General features: G+C 39.3%; 1 protein-coding gene across 3 annotated transcripts in view; it reads right to left on the bottom strand.

Annotated features, from left to right (window-relative positions):
- The window catches only part of P2RX1 (purinergic receptor P2X 1), an 88,906-nt gene extending 75,281 nt beyond the window's left edge, over positions 1 to 13,625 (bottom strand). For all 3 annotated transcript variants that reach the window (XM_063457431.1, XM_063457432.1, XM_063457433.1), the window contains exon 1: positions 13,204 to 13,625. In XM_063457431.1, the coding sequence (XP_063313501.1) occupies positions 13,204 to 13,340 (137 nt within the window). In that variant the 5' untranslated portion in view covers positions 13,341 to 13,625. The remainder of the gene's footprint in view (positions 1 to 13,203) is intronic.
- Positions 13,626 to 14,063: the final 438 nt, after the last annotated feature.

Below are 14,063 nucleotides of genomic sequence, written 5' to 3'. Positions count from 1 at the left end.
GGGAGGCATGAGGGGGTATGAGGGGCCCAGGGGGGATAGATGGTGGTTTTAACACTATAGGGTCAGGAATACATGTTTGTGTTCCTGACCCTATAGTGTTCCTTTAAGTGTCTGCTACTAATTACTTTTGTTTTTGTTTATGCAGGCGTAGCTGCATGAAATTGATTTACATTTTCAGTCAAATGTAAACTTGCTTTAGAAGTGTATCTCTTGCTATGGAATTTGAACTTTATTCACACACAGGAAGCTCTTGCCAGCTGGAAGGTTATTAAGAGCAGGATACAAGAAATTATAGATTAAACAGTGCAATAAAATAACCTAGAAACATCTAGGTTCATTTTAGGGAAATGTTTAAGAAGGATGTGCATGGCATATACAGGGAGGTGCAACTAGGGCTATATATAAGTGATGCAACTGCTATACACCAAAACGACTTCATTGATAATAATAACAAAGTATTTAACCAGGAAATGTACATTCAGATTACTTTGGTTTTCAAGTACGTCCTGGGGATGGTACCTTAGCCCAACATCCAGGGGTTGTTACTATTATACTATTTAATGGTACTCATTTTATCTACCTCAGAAGGATGAAAGGCTGAGTTAACCCTGCTGGGATTTCTCACCAGCCTATTAAGCTAAATTTGTTTTGGTGCCTATAGTGTGGCTTTAAGGAAGTTGACTAAAATAATTTAAAATGACATAACAATCTTGGTGATCAGTCACGTAGCCATATAGATACATGCCACAACTTGCATAGGTGGTAAAATGACAGTAATTACACTGATCAGCGACAACATTAAAACCACTGACAGGTGAAATGAATAACATTGATTACATTGATCCCACGCCAGCAATCGCGGTGGGGAGACTCACCTGGCATCCCAGGGAGTCCCCCTGCTTCCATTCCGGCCCCCCTGGGCCATGTGATCGCATGGCCCTTGCGAGGATCTCACCATCACATGGACGACATAGCCGTCCATAGCAATGCCAGCAGGGGGAGTGCCTGGAAGGACAGGTACTCCCCCTGCTGCCTAAAAAAACAACAACAAACGTTTAAAAACAGTTTAAAACCCCACGGTATGTACGCCAGTGCATGCAGATACACATACACTTAAAGGACCACTACAGACACCCAGATCACATCAGCTGAATGACTGCTATGTTTCACTGAGGGTTAATCCAGCCTCTAGTGGCTGTCTCATTGATAGCCACTAGAGGAGCTTCCGCGATTCTCACTGTGAAAATCACAGTGATTAGACGCTGAACGTCCATAGGAAAACATTGAGTAATGCTTTCCTATGGGCGGTTTGAATGCGCGCGCATGCGCATTTGGAGCTGAGAGGCAGATCGGGGTGGAGGAATCCCCAGCACCAAGGGAGTCCGGCGCTGGAGAAAGGTAAGTGCTGAAGACACACACACACACACTCTCACGAACAGATGCATACACACTAGCTAACAGACACACGTTTACTGACAGACAAACACATTTATTGACAGACACACACATTTACTGACAGACACACACTCAGTGACAGACACACACACACTCACTTACAAAACACACTCACTGACACAAAAACACACACACATTTTTAAAAAAAATAAATTCCTCCAGCCACCCTACCTTTCCAGTGGGGCTGTTGGGCAGCAGGTCACCGGGCTGGCTGGCGCATGAGGGAGCAATCTTCCCTGAGTGCTCCCTGCCCAGCTCCCTCGCAAGCTGCATACTGATGCTGGAGCAGGAATACAACGTCATATTCCGGCCGGCATCAGAGTGGTGCGCAAGGGAGCTGAAGAGGGAGCACTCAGGGGAGCAGCTGCCCAGCAGCACCACTGGAAAGGTAGGAAGACTCCTAGTGCTTCCTGATGACTCCAAGCACTGCAGCAGACACCAGAACCACCGCAGACTCCACAACTGCTGTAGCTTAACTGGCGTGTCGCCGTTATCCTTCCACCCTGTATGAACCTCTCCTCCAATGAGAGCATAACAGGAGCAAGCTCTCAAAAGAGCTAAGAGATTAAAGCTCAAGGGAGTATGCAGCGCATAGCAATCCCCAATGTGAATATAGCTGTCCCCTCCAATCATGAGACAAGACTACATGTTGAGGGTCAAGAAGAACTGTCTAAAACGTTAATTTACTTGGGACTAGCCCATATGGTCATTACATTAACATTGCTGTGAAAATTCAATAAAATTACAAACAGTCAAATCATAGCAGGCAACATACAGTGACTTATTATAACATTACATATTTATAAATGGGTGGGGAAGACCATAATTAACACAAAATATCTCTCCTGCATGCAGAATTAGCGATATGCAAATCTACCTGAATATGCAAATTACCAGTCTTGCTATTCAGGTAGTGCATATTACTGTTGCTACCAACAGAGGGCACTACACAGGCTCCATAGCCAAATCCATCTAGTTGGTAGCAATCCTCAGCAGTACAGGAGAGCAGGCAATACATTTCACAGGACACACACACACTTTAAACAATTACATTACTCACACCTTGCACCTATAATGGGTACAGGGTGAATAAAACATAAGAGAAATAAAGCAACCTACATAAATAGTCTGTCTGAAGGTAGAATAGGGGCTTTAAAGCCAAATACATCAAAGAGTCATAGTCACAGGGGAGGAGGCTGGCAAGCAGGCCTCTCCAGGACCAAGTGGCGAAGGGCACTTCATCACAATATATAATCATCATTATATATTTATATATAATATAAATAAATATGTAAATAAGTTTAAAAAAATGAATTAATAAAAACATATATATATATATGTGTAATTTTGTTCTAACTGTATTTTAAAATTACTATGTATATATTGATATCAAAATACAACTAGAACAAAATAATATATATATATATATATCACTATATATATATATATATATATATATATATATACACACACACACACATATATATATATAGACACACACACACACCTATATATAAATAAAAATAATTTAAAAAAATTATATACATATAAATATATAACTTTCCACGTGTCCCGCACTCACTGCTCCCGGTCTTGTTAATGCCTCGGTGCAAACTCCGACCATAAGTATATATAAGTTGTTGTTGAAGTGCACTCACAGGACTCAATAATATTTCTAATCGTGCTGTTTATTCAAGCATCAAGTAATACAAAGAAGTGTCGACATTTCAGTCCTTGCCGGACTTTTTTCAAGACAGTTTGATGGTGTGGGTCATTTCATTAAATACACACTACTGAAATATGATTGGAGGGTGAAAAACAGAACTGAGGTTTTACTCAGAAGACTTCACTGAACACAAATATTAGTGTTTCAAAACAGTAAATTGCATTACAACGATGATATCGTCAGTGAAAGTGACATTTGTTTGCATTTTTCACACAAATGGACAATATAATTGTTGTGATACATTTAACTGTTTTGAAACACTAATATTTGTGTTCAGAGAAGTCTCCTGAGTATAACAGTACCCCTCATGTACAGGTTTTATGGTGTTTTCAAAAGTTACAGAGTCAAATATAAGGCTTGCGTTTCAGTTTTTTCACATTGAAATTCGCCAGATTGGTTACGTTGCCTTTAAGGCCGTATGGTAGCCCAGGAATGAGAATTACCCCCAAGATGGCATACCATTTGCAATAGTAGACAACCCAAGGTATTGCAAATGGGGTATGTCCAGCCACTTAGTCACAAACACTGGCCAAAATCGGCGTTCAAATTAGTTTTTTGCATTTTTCACACACAAACAAATATTAACCCGTTTTGGGCATGCACGCCCCTTTCGGCAGTTCTGGTTATGTGATTTGAGTCAGTGGCCCACCCTTTTACCCCATCCATAGACTTCCTGCTTCACTGGACACTGCTGTTAGGGGGTATGGATTTACTTGATTGTTGAAAGCGTGAGATGAGCATAGGGTATGTTTTCTCATAGCTGCACCCTATGAGTTTCCCTCCATCAGATACATGACGCTTGGGAGGTAGGAATGTTTTAGTGCTTTTGGTCGATAAGATTTTGTAATTAGGCCCATCATAATTGTCAGCACCAGGCCCACTGGGCTCTTAATCTGGCCCTTGAATAACAGGAGAGACTTTGATAATTCCCAGGTAATGGAATTTGGCCATTGATAGATGTATTAGAGTATTTGTAGATTGTTTTGGTTTCATTGGTCGTATTAAAGTGAATTTTATTTCAGTAAAAGCAAACAGTATTATGACATTCACAGTTAGAATGTCACGTAGAACTAAAAAAAAAAATTTAATTCTTATTTTCTCCCATTTTTAAATATTTTATTCATATTAAATTATGTTTCATACCTAAATATTTGATGTTAAATGAAATCCCTGTTTCCCCTGAATAAAATGATATATAATACGTGTGGGTGCACATAATATGAAAGAGGTGAACATGATATCAGCAGATGTAATGTAAAAGCACAGAGTGTGACATATGAGTAAAAACATTTAGAACTGGAAAATACCCTGAATCACTGAAAATGTATGTAATATGTCTGACTGTGCGTGCAGCATTGAGCATTGTGTAGCTCTGTGTACACTGTTTCTGAGTGTTTGTGTGTAGCAGTGTGTTTATAGCATTGTGTGGCAGTGTTTGTATACTGTGTCTGAATGATGTCATTCTCTGTCAGTGTGAGTGGGTCTGTCGATTTGCTGCCATGCACATAGAAGCCTGCACTGCATACATAGTAGCAAGAAATTACCAGGAATTATTGAGCAGTTTTGCTACATTACATTTTACTTTTGACTTGTTATATTGCCGGCATTATTAATTTCACCAGAGGACCTTTTTTTTTGGCTGTTTTTTATTTTGGTGTGAAATTAAACTTGTTGCTATCCAAAATCTGGTAATTCCGTCATCTATACTGAGATTGATACTTCAGTGTTTCCTTTATATCCAAAGCCTCACATAGCTCAACTGTTTATTTGTGAGTTGATCCATATGGGGGTGTGTTGCAAGGGCACATATTTTAAATTACATTGCACAACATATCTGTTTAGGTTAACAGAATATTCTGCCGAGTGTATAATTACACGCTTCTTAATATTATCTGTACAACACTTTTCAGTTTTGTGGCTGAGTGTGTGTGTAGCATTGTGTGGTGTGTATACCAGTTTGTGTCATTGTGTACATACTGGCTGGAGAAGTGGGTATATAGCAGTGGATGTATACTATGAGTGTGTCTTCACAGGTATGTGTATATGTGTGTATCTGTGTATAGCATTGTGTGTATACTTTGTCTAAGTGTTCTGCATATTGTGTGAGTATCATTGTGTTTATAATGTGCATGTGTGTGGTAGTGTGTGTCATTGTGCTTACAATGTGCCTGACGGTGTGCCACTATGTTTATAGCAATGTGCGTACATGCTAGATATAATAGAGGTGGATATTCTGGCTTTATTTCTTTCACCACTCTGCCAGATTCTAATCAGAGAACAATAATAGCCTTTTCATTGCTAGTATTTTTGGAATATTGGAACTGGCGAGACATCCTCAGTACTAGCTGCGTCATTAACATAACAGCCCAGTGGAAACCCTAACCCACAATTTATGCTCATTTTAAAGATCATAATATTAGATCTGAACATTGTGCTAATCGAATTCCTAGCAAATGTATAGATTGGCTGGAAAACCCATTTCTTCTAATTCCTCAGCACAGACTCATGTGCCGAAGAACTGACTGGTAGAGAAAGTAGAAGCCATTGTGTCAGCGTCATGAGGAAGTTGACGTTTCCCCAAGTTGGGCAAATGAGATCAGACTTTTGGTGTTAAAGAAGTGTAACAACATCATAGACAAGGACATGGCAGCACTGGGTTGGAGCTGAGGTGAGTGTATATCTAAATATTTGACAATAAATATATCATGTATCTCCGTGATAATTAATGTATGCAATGCATTTGGGTGAATTTATGTTAAAATGACTAATTCATGAGAGGTTGTTTTCTTTTTCTCACCAGGTCGATCTTCTAAGCACACCAACAGTGTTACACCACAAGCCTTTTTTCAACTCAAGTCAGTCAAATTGAAGCACTTATTTCCATTCATTATAAATTATTAAACATTAATATTCAAATCAGTTTTGATTTTAAAGTGTTTGGCGTTTTTTTATGTTTTTTTGTTGTTGTTGTTTTATAATCGGTGAGTAGCTGCTTCTATTAGAAAGTAAATGAATAATTACTAATGTAGACAGTAATACATACCACATGGTTACTGGCCTTTCCCATAACCATTATAAATATTAATATATTTCATAAATCAGGCATGCAGTTGATATGTTGTTTGAATATTTTACTTCCATTACTGGAAGTCCCATGAAATAGTAGCATGTTTACATAGCTCTAAATTGTAAGGAAAGCATGCAAATTGCATGTAAAACTGTGTAAATTCAGAAGCATCATCCCAAGGTTTAATGAGTAGTGAACAAACAAAAAATGCAGTCCTCGGACCTTCAATTTAGGTCAATTTTTCAATTTACCAGTTTCAGTTTGCTCCTGAAAACCTCCAAACTTTAAGCTTACAAAAGCGGATTTTACGCCTAGTTAATGACCTGCAACCGTGGTCCGAAGCACAAGGGAGCACTGGCTCAGAGGAGAGGATTGCAAACCCTTTGTTTTAGTCCCTCGAGACGATACCAGTCGTCCCTACAGGATGAGGCCTACTCAGGCGGTGAGTGGGGTGGACGGCCGCTGCCCCACTATCCTGCCCGACGGTGTAACGCCATCTTTTCTCCCTCGCTGGCTGAGACCCTTATACACGCAAGGTGGACGCGACATGCCTGCATGAGGCAGCCTGACAGGCGGGATCCCTACGACACACTACCCCGATGCTTACCGGATCAAAGTGGCCATGTTGCCCGAGCTCACATTGAGGATCGACAGGCACGGCATGTAACCTGCCCACCCTGAACACCACCGAGAGACTCATACACAGGCTCATCCAAGCGCCTGGATCACAGCACATGACACCGCTCCCTACCCTGGATCAAGACCACAGCGCCTCCGAGACTGAGCTACATCTCCTACAGACAGCCACGCTCAGCTCCAGCATGGAACAACCCATGGACAGCCACTATTCCTACCCAAGCCAGGGCATAGGCTGACGCTGAACTCTCTGACCATGCCACCCTCCTTTCGACAACTACATGCCTGATTATAGGACTCACAGTATACAAGGTTTTATTTAATTTAATTTTTCAAGACTTTTTTTTAATGCTTTTCATGGGACAACATGGATAATACAGCTATGCAGATGACACTACAGGCCTTGTTTAACCTGTTGGACTCCTGCTATAACTCTGCTCTCATGTACCTAAGCTTATGTCGTTTAATGTGTCCCATACACACCTCTACCTACACTCAATATTAGAAATTAGGGGGAGTGCCCCTTAATTTCCACCTGTGTGGGATATGTATTGCCAATATAAACCCACTACTGACTCACAGATCTTGCTTGAAAGTAGGCTATTTAAAGTAGTCTCTTTTAAGTAGGAGTTAAAACAACAGGAGTAGAAATCTACAAGGGAGTTTAAACCAAGAGGGTAAATTTGTTTTTGCTCACTTGTGTTATTTGGTAACTGGGGATGAGTGCTAGCAAGATTATAAATTTTACTCAGTGTACATCCTGCTGCATGTATGCATGCCTGGATAAATCTGTCCAGGGTCCATACCTCTGTGGTGGGTGTGAGCGAGTGGCATTTCTGGAAGGTCAGATTAGAGATCTGGAGAGGCAAATTGCAACACTGAGGGAGATTGATAATCTTGAGATGAGTCTGCTGCTCACTGAGCAGAGTTTAGTGGGTGCAGGTAGTGGAGTGGAAGGAGATGAGACAGTTGGAGAACAGGCACATAGCTGGGTAAAAGTGGGGCGAGAAAGCAGAGGGGGAGGGAAGAGGAAAGGTTTAGTTAGTCCTGATCTAGTGCAGCCTAACAGATTTGCCCGTTTGAGTGAAGATGTTGGGTGCATCAGCTCAGGAGTAGCTGTACTGCAGGAAGCTGTTCCTTCTAACAGCCGTGGGAACAGCCCCTCTAGTACGGGTGGGGTTGAGAGGGTAGGGAAGTCTAGACAGGTTGTGGTGGTAGGGGACACTATTATTAAGAGAGTAGATAGGGTAATCTGTCACTCTGATCGACTCAACCGGACAGTTTGCTGTCTCCCGGGTGCTCGGGTCCAGCATGTTGCCGACAGAGTGGAGGGATTATTGGGAGGGGCTGGGGATGACCCAGCTGTCATGGTCCATATTGGTACCAATGACAAAGTCAGAGGAAAATGGAAGGTCCTAAAGAGTGAGTTCAGGGATCTAGGAAGTAAGCTAAAGAAAAGGACCTCCAAGATAATATTTTCAGAAATATTACCTGTGCCGCGCGCTACAGCAGAAAGGCAGCGGGAGATTAGAGAGGTCAATGCGTGGCTGAAGTCTTGGTGCAGGAAAGAGGGTTTTGGGTTTTTAGAGCACTGGGCCGATTTTGCGCTTGGGTACAACCTGTATAGTCGTGATGGACTGCACCGTAACGGAAGAGATTTTGCTGTGCTGGGGGATAGGATGGCTAGAAGGTTGTAGGAGATTTTAAACTAGTAGTAGGGGGGAGGGTCAAAGCAATCTAGAAAATGGAGATAGGATAGAAATGAGATGCGCTTTAGCTCAGAACAAAGGGGGGGGGAGGGGGAAGCTCAGAACAGAGGAGGTATGTAATATTGATAATTCACAAAAAGTACAAATGACTCATGGTAATATTAAATGTATGCTTACTAATGCAAGGAGCCTATATAACAAAATGGGGGAACTAGAGGCAATAGCATACACTAAACAATACGATATAATAGGCATAACAGAAACATGGTGGGATGAGACACATGACTGGGCAGTTAACTTAAATGGGTACGCGTTATTTAGGAGGGATAGGATAAACAAGAAGGGTGGTGGGGTATGTTTGTATGTCAGCCATGAGTTCAAGTCAAATCTTAGGCATGTGGAGTGTGACGAGGAAAATGTGGAAGCTTTATGGGTAGATATCTGCTTGGGGCAAACAAAGGAAAATACGTTATTGGTTGGGATATGTTATAAACCACCAAATGTAAATATTAATGAGGAAGAAAATCAGGGGAACACATTAATTATTGGAGATTTTAAGTACCCGGACATTAATTGGGATAGAGGGACTAGTACTTCAGCTAGGGGAATCCGGTTTTTGAATGTGTTAAATGACACCTTTATGTCACAACTGGTGCAAGCACCAACTAGAAAGGATGCTTGTCTGGATCTCGTTATAACAAACAATGTTAATCTTTTAACCAACATTCAAGTAGGGGAGCATTTGCGAAATAGTGATCACAATATGGTAACTTTTTAAATAAACTCAACAAAGCCAAAGCATGTGGGGTATATTAAAAAGTATAATTTTAAAAAAGCCAATTTTAATAAGATTAGGGCAGCTCTACAACATATCGACTGGCATAAACTCCTTAGGGATAAAAACACTGAGGAAAAATGGAAACTAGTCAAACAAATATTATAAAGGTACATTTCACAGTATGTACCATTGGGTAATAAATATAAAAGAAACAAAATAAAACTAATGTGGCTTAGTAGAGAAGTAAAACAAGAGATTAAACATAAGAAAATGGCTTTTAAAGCATTTAAATCGGACAAATCAGAGGCATCCTATAAAAGATATAAAGAAGCCAATAATACTTGCAAAAAGGCAATTAAAGTGGCTAAACTAGAAAATGATAAATTGATAGCCAAAGAATGCAAAACAAACCCCCCAAAATGTTTCAAGTACATTAATTCTAAAAAAAAAAAAAAAAAAAAGGAAAGTGTAGGTACACTGAAAACAGAGATGGGTCTGTTAGTTAATGAAGACCAGGAAAAGGCAGAAATTTGAAACAACTATTTTTCTTCAGTACATATTAATGAGGATCCTATGGTAAGAGATATGCATATGATTGCTGCAACAAACTGGCAGATAACTTGTGATTGGATAACTCGAGACAAGGTGCTACAGCTATTAAAGAAAATTAATGTTAATAAAGCTCCGGGGCCTGACGGTATCCACCCACAAGTACTTAAGGATCTAAGTGGGGAAATAAGTGAACCTCTGTATTTAATTTTTCAAGATTCTTTTGTTTCAGATATTGTACCGGAGGATTGGAGGAAGGCAGATGTTGTTCCTATATTTAAAAAGGGTTCAAAATCCTTGCCTGGAAATTATAGACCTGTGAGCTTAACTTCTGTGACTGGGAAATTATTTGAACGGCTATTAAGGGATAATATTCAGGAATTAATTGGGAAGAACTGTGTTATTAGCAATAATCAGCATGGTTTTATGAAACATAGGTCATGTCAAACTAACCTAATTGCATTCTACGAAGAAGTAAGTAGAAATATAGATCAGGGTGTTGCAGTGGATGGGATCTACTTGGATTTTACCAAGGCATTTGATACGGTTCCTCACAATAGGTTAGTCTTCAAACTTCAAGAAATTGCTCTAGAATAGATGAATACTCTTGTTCTTGGCTAGAACATTGGCTTAAGGATAGAGTACAGCGAGTTGTCATAAATGGTAAATTTTCAAGCTGGACAAAAGTGGTAAGTGTTGTCCCTCAGGGTTTTGTTTTGGGACCGCTTCTTTTTAACATATTTATAAATTATCTTGAAATGGGCATTGAAAGCCATGTATCAGTGTTTGCAGATGACACAAAACTTTGTAAAGTAATAAAATGTGAGCAGGATATTGCCTTGCTGCAGAGGGATTTGAATAGATTGGGGGACTGGGCACTAAAATGGCCGATGAAATTTAACGTAGAAAAATGCAAAGTTATGCACTTCGGGGTTAAGAATGCACAAGCAATTTACACCCTAAATAGTAGTGAACTAGGGATAACCACACACGAGAAGGATTTGGGAATTGTTATAGACAACAAATTAGGTAGCAATATGCAATGTCAATCTGCCGTTGCTAAGGCCAGTAAGGTTTTGTCATGTATAAATACGGGCATAAATTCTCGAGATGAAAATATAATTTTGCCTCTTTATAAATCGCTGGTAAGACCACACCTTGAATATGCTGTGCAATTTTGGGCACCTGTTCTAAAGAAAGATATCATGGCACTAGAAAAAGTGCAGAGACGAGCTACAAAATTGATAAAAGGAATGGAGCATTTTAGTTATGAAGAAAGGTTAAAAAATTTAAATCTCTTCAGTTTGGAAAAACGGCACCTGAGAGGGGATATGATAACATTATACAAATATATTCGGGGCCAGTACAAACCATTATCTGGAAATCTATTCATAAACAGGGCTATACATAGGACACGAGGTCACACATTTAGGCTTGAAGAAAGGAGATTTCATCTAAGGCAAAGAAAAGGTTTTTTTTACAGTAAGAGCAATAAGGATAAGGATATGGAATTCATTGCCTGAAGAGGTGATTTTGTCACAGTCTATACAGATGTTTAAACTGCAATTGGATAAATACTTGCAAAAATATAACATACAGGGATATAATTTCTAATTAGTGGGATAATAGCTGCTTGATCCAAGGAGATATCTGACTGCTATTTTGGGGTCAAGAAGGAATTTTTTCCTAGTTTGTTGCAAAATTGGAAGCGCTGCAGACTGGGTTTTTTGCCTTCTTTTGGATCAACAGCAAAAGCATATGCGAGGAAGGCTGAACTTGATGGACGCAAGTCTCTTTTCAGCTATGTAACTATGTAACTATGTGTCTGTGGCTGTATGTGTATGTATCTGTGTACTTGACAGTGCTGGAAATTGTGTGTGTGTGTGTGTATGTGTGTGTGTGTCACATGGAGTTTGTATGTAGATGGATAATAAATAAATAGTAAAAAATAAAAATAGTAAATAAATAGTAAAAATAAAAATACTAAATAAATAGTAAAAATAGGAATAGTCCAGAATTGTAACTATGGGGGAACATATTTCTTTGCTAAGGCATATCTGCAGAAAAAGTGAAGATGACAGGCCTATCTTCCATCCTGTCACACAGTAAGCAAGATTAAATTGCAAACTTTTTTACCGTTGTCTAACAGTCAGGTAGGGGTACCTCTGAAAGCAATTCGTGAATTACAGGGATTATTTAGATGGTGTTATACACTTGTATGGTACACATAAATGATATTAATGTACCATAGGTATGTGGGAATAAGTCCCATGTATGTACATACATTACTTTTGCATTCCGTTGACATTTGATGAAGCTGCATTGATAAATAAATAAAACATCATATTCCTTACTAATACCTATAAGGTATATGAGTATGGAATGTTTTAACTTTTTTTTCACATCTACTATTTGTGACATTGTATTGTATTTCTGTTTCAGTGCATATATATTATACCCTGTCAATTGTGATCTTGATATCCATGTAAACAATGAACGAATAATTGAAATATTAGAACGATGTGAATTTTTGAATGCACCTCTAAACAGCAAATTCTACTCAATCTTATCCTAGCTCATCTGTTCGCTAAGAATGTCATGAAGCAAATGGATTGTATAATAATATTTTTTATAACAATAAGAGCTTGTAATAGAGTGGTTAAATGGTGCACACTATTCACAGAACAGCCAGTTATAGTGAAATCAAATCTGACTTCCACATTAAGTACATAAAAAAGAAGATTATTTTACATGTTTAGCCTTTTGGTCTAAGTTTTCAAGCTGGTTTGCAAGATGCCAGGAGATCATGTTTAGTGAATAGCCCCTTTGTGTTTTACATCAGCCTTTTCCTTAAAATGTCAATAAGAGACACAGCAAAAGTGATATCTAAAAATATGGAATCACCAAAACTAAATCCAGAATTCTGGAGATTGCTCAGTGCATTCAATATGAAGCATAATTGTTATATATTTCAATATGTCTCATGCATATCTTATCATATATATATAAATACCTATATTTTATTTTTAACAAGAGACAAACATGCATGTGTGAGAGTGCTATGACATTATTAATCTCTATAAAGAAAAATCCAACCTTTATATTTTGTTTGCTGAACTGTCTAAGAATGAGTGAGTTTAGGAAGCCTTGCTGTGCAGTTATCAGTATTGTACATTCAGTTCAAGCACTTAGCAGACACTGCCTGTAAAATAAACTCCGACAACTTACATCCTGCCCAGACTCATAATTATTAGTACGATTTAACAATGCAGCGAACGCTTACCCTACAATGTAGCACAGCACTCCAAACTGGATGAGCCGAAACGTTAACCCAACTTTCTTGTCCCGGACCAGCACCATCCTTGGGGTGTCATACTCGAAGAAGAAGTTGGATACATTTTTCCTGATCTTGTGCCCCATCTTCTCCCCTTGTCCAGACCAGGTCACTGAGAGCAGATAGTAGTTGTATGCTTGTGCAGGGTGGAGCTCTTTGATTTATGGCTAAATCCTTGTTTGCTCTAGAGGCACAGTACTATAAACATGATCTTACTCTGAATCTGGGTGTCTGAGTTCAGTTCATGAACTGAGCTGGTGCTCTCTGTAAAATAATGTTTTAGAAGGGGGTTCCAGGTCCCAAATGAAGGCACTGTGCAAGGACCAGCTCTCCTTTCCAGAGTCCCCATGTCCTGCTTGCTTTGGGGGTGGTTCCAGATCAGGGCGTGTGTAGACCTGCACCCACCCAGGGTCACAGTATAGGGAACATTTAGCAGGAAATTCAGTGGAATGTAGGATGAAGATGATGAAGGCATTAGAAGGGGCTGGTGGGCATGGCATTCCGTTTTTGCATTGCTTTTTATAGCCTGAAGGTAGAAAACTTTTCAAGTAATTGCCATCATTAACAGATGCACTGATGAAGGTTGTTTTATGTTAACCCAAAATAAGAATACTGAAAGTTGTGTGGAAAACAAAGTGTCAAGCAGTTTAACAGCTAGAGTTATCTGTCTGTGCATTAGAATCAGCCCAGTATGGAGAATCTGCATTTGGTATTTGAGATGCATATACTTAATATGTCCCTAAGAGTGAACTGTGAATAATTAATACTACCATTAAGTAAAATCTGAATGTCATTGTTATTCAAAGCAA

The sequence above is a fragment of the Pelobates fuscus genome, chromosome 1 (assembly GCF_036172605.1).
Source record: "Pelobates fuscus isolate aPelFus1 chromosome 1, aPelFus1.pri, whole genome shotgun sequence".
Taxonomy (NCBI): Eukaryota; Metazoa; Chordata; class Amphibia; order Anura; family Pelobatidae; genus Pelobates; species Pelobates fuscus.
Note: the sequence above shows the minus strand (reverse complement) of the source record. Positions and strands in the feature narration are given on the sequence as shown.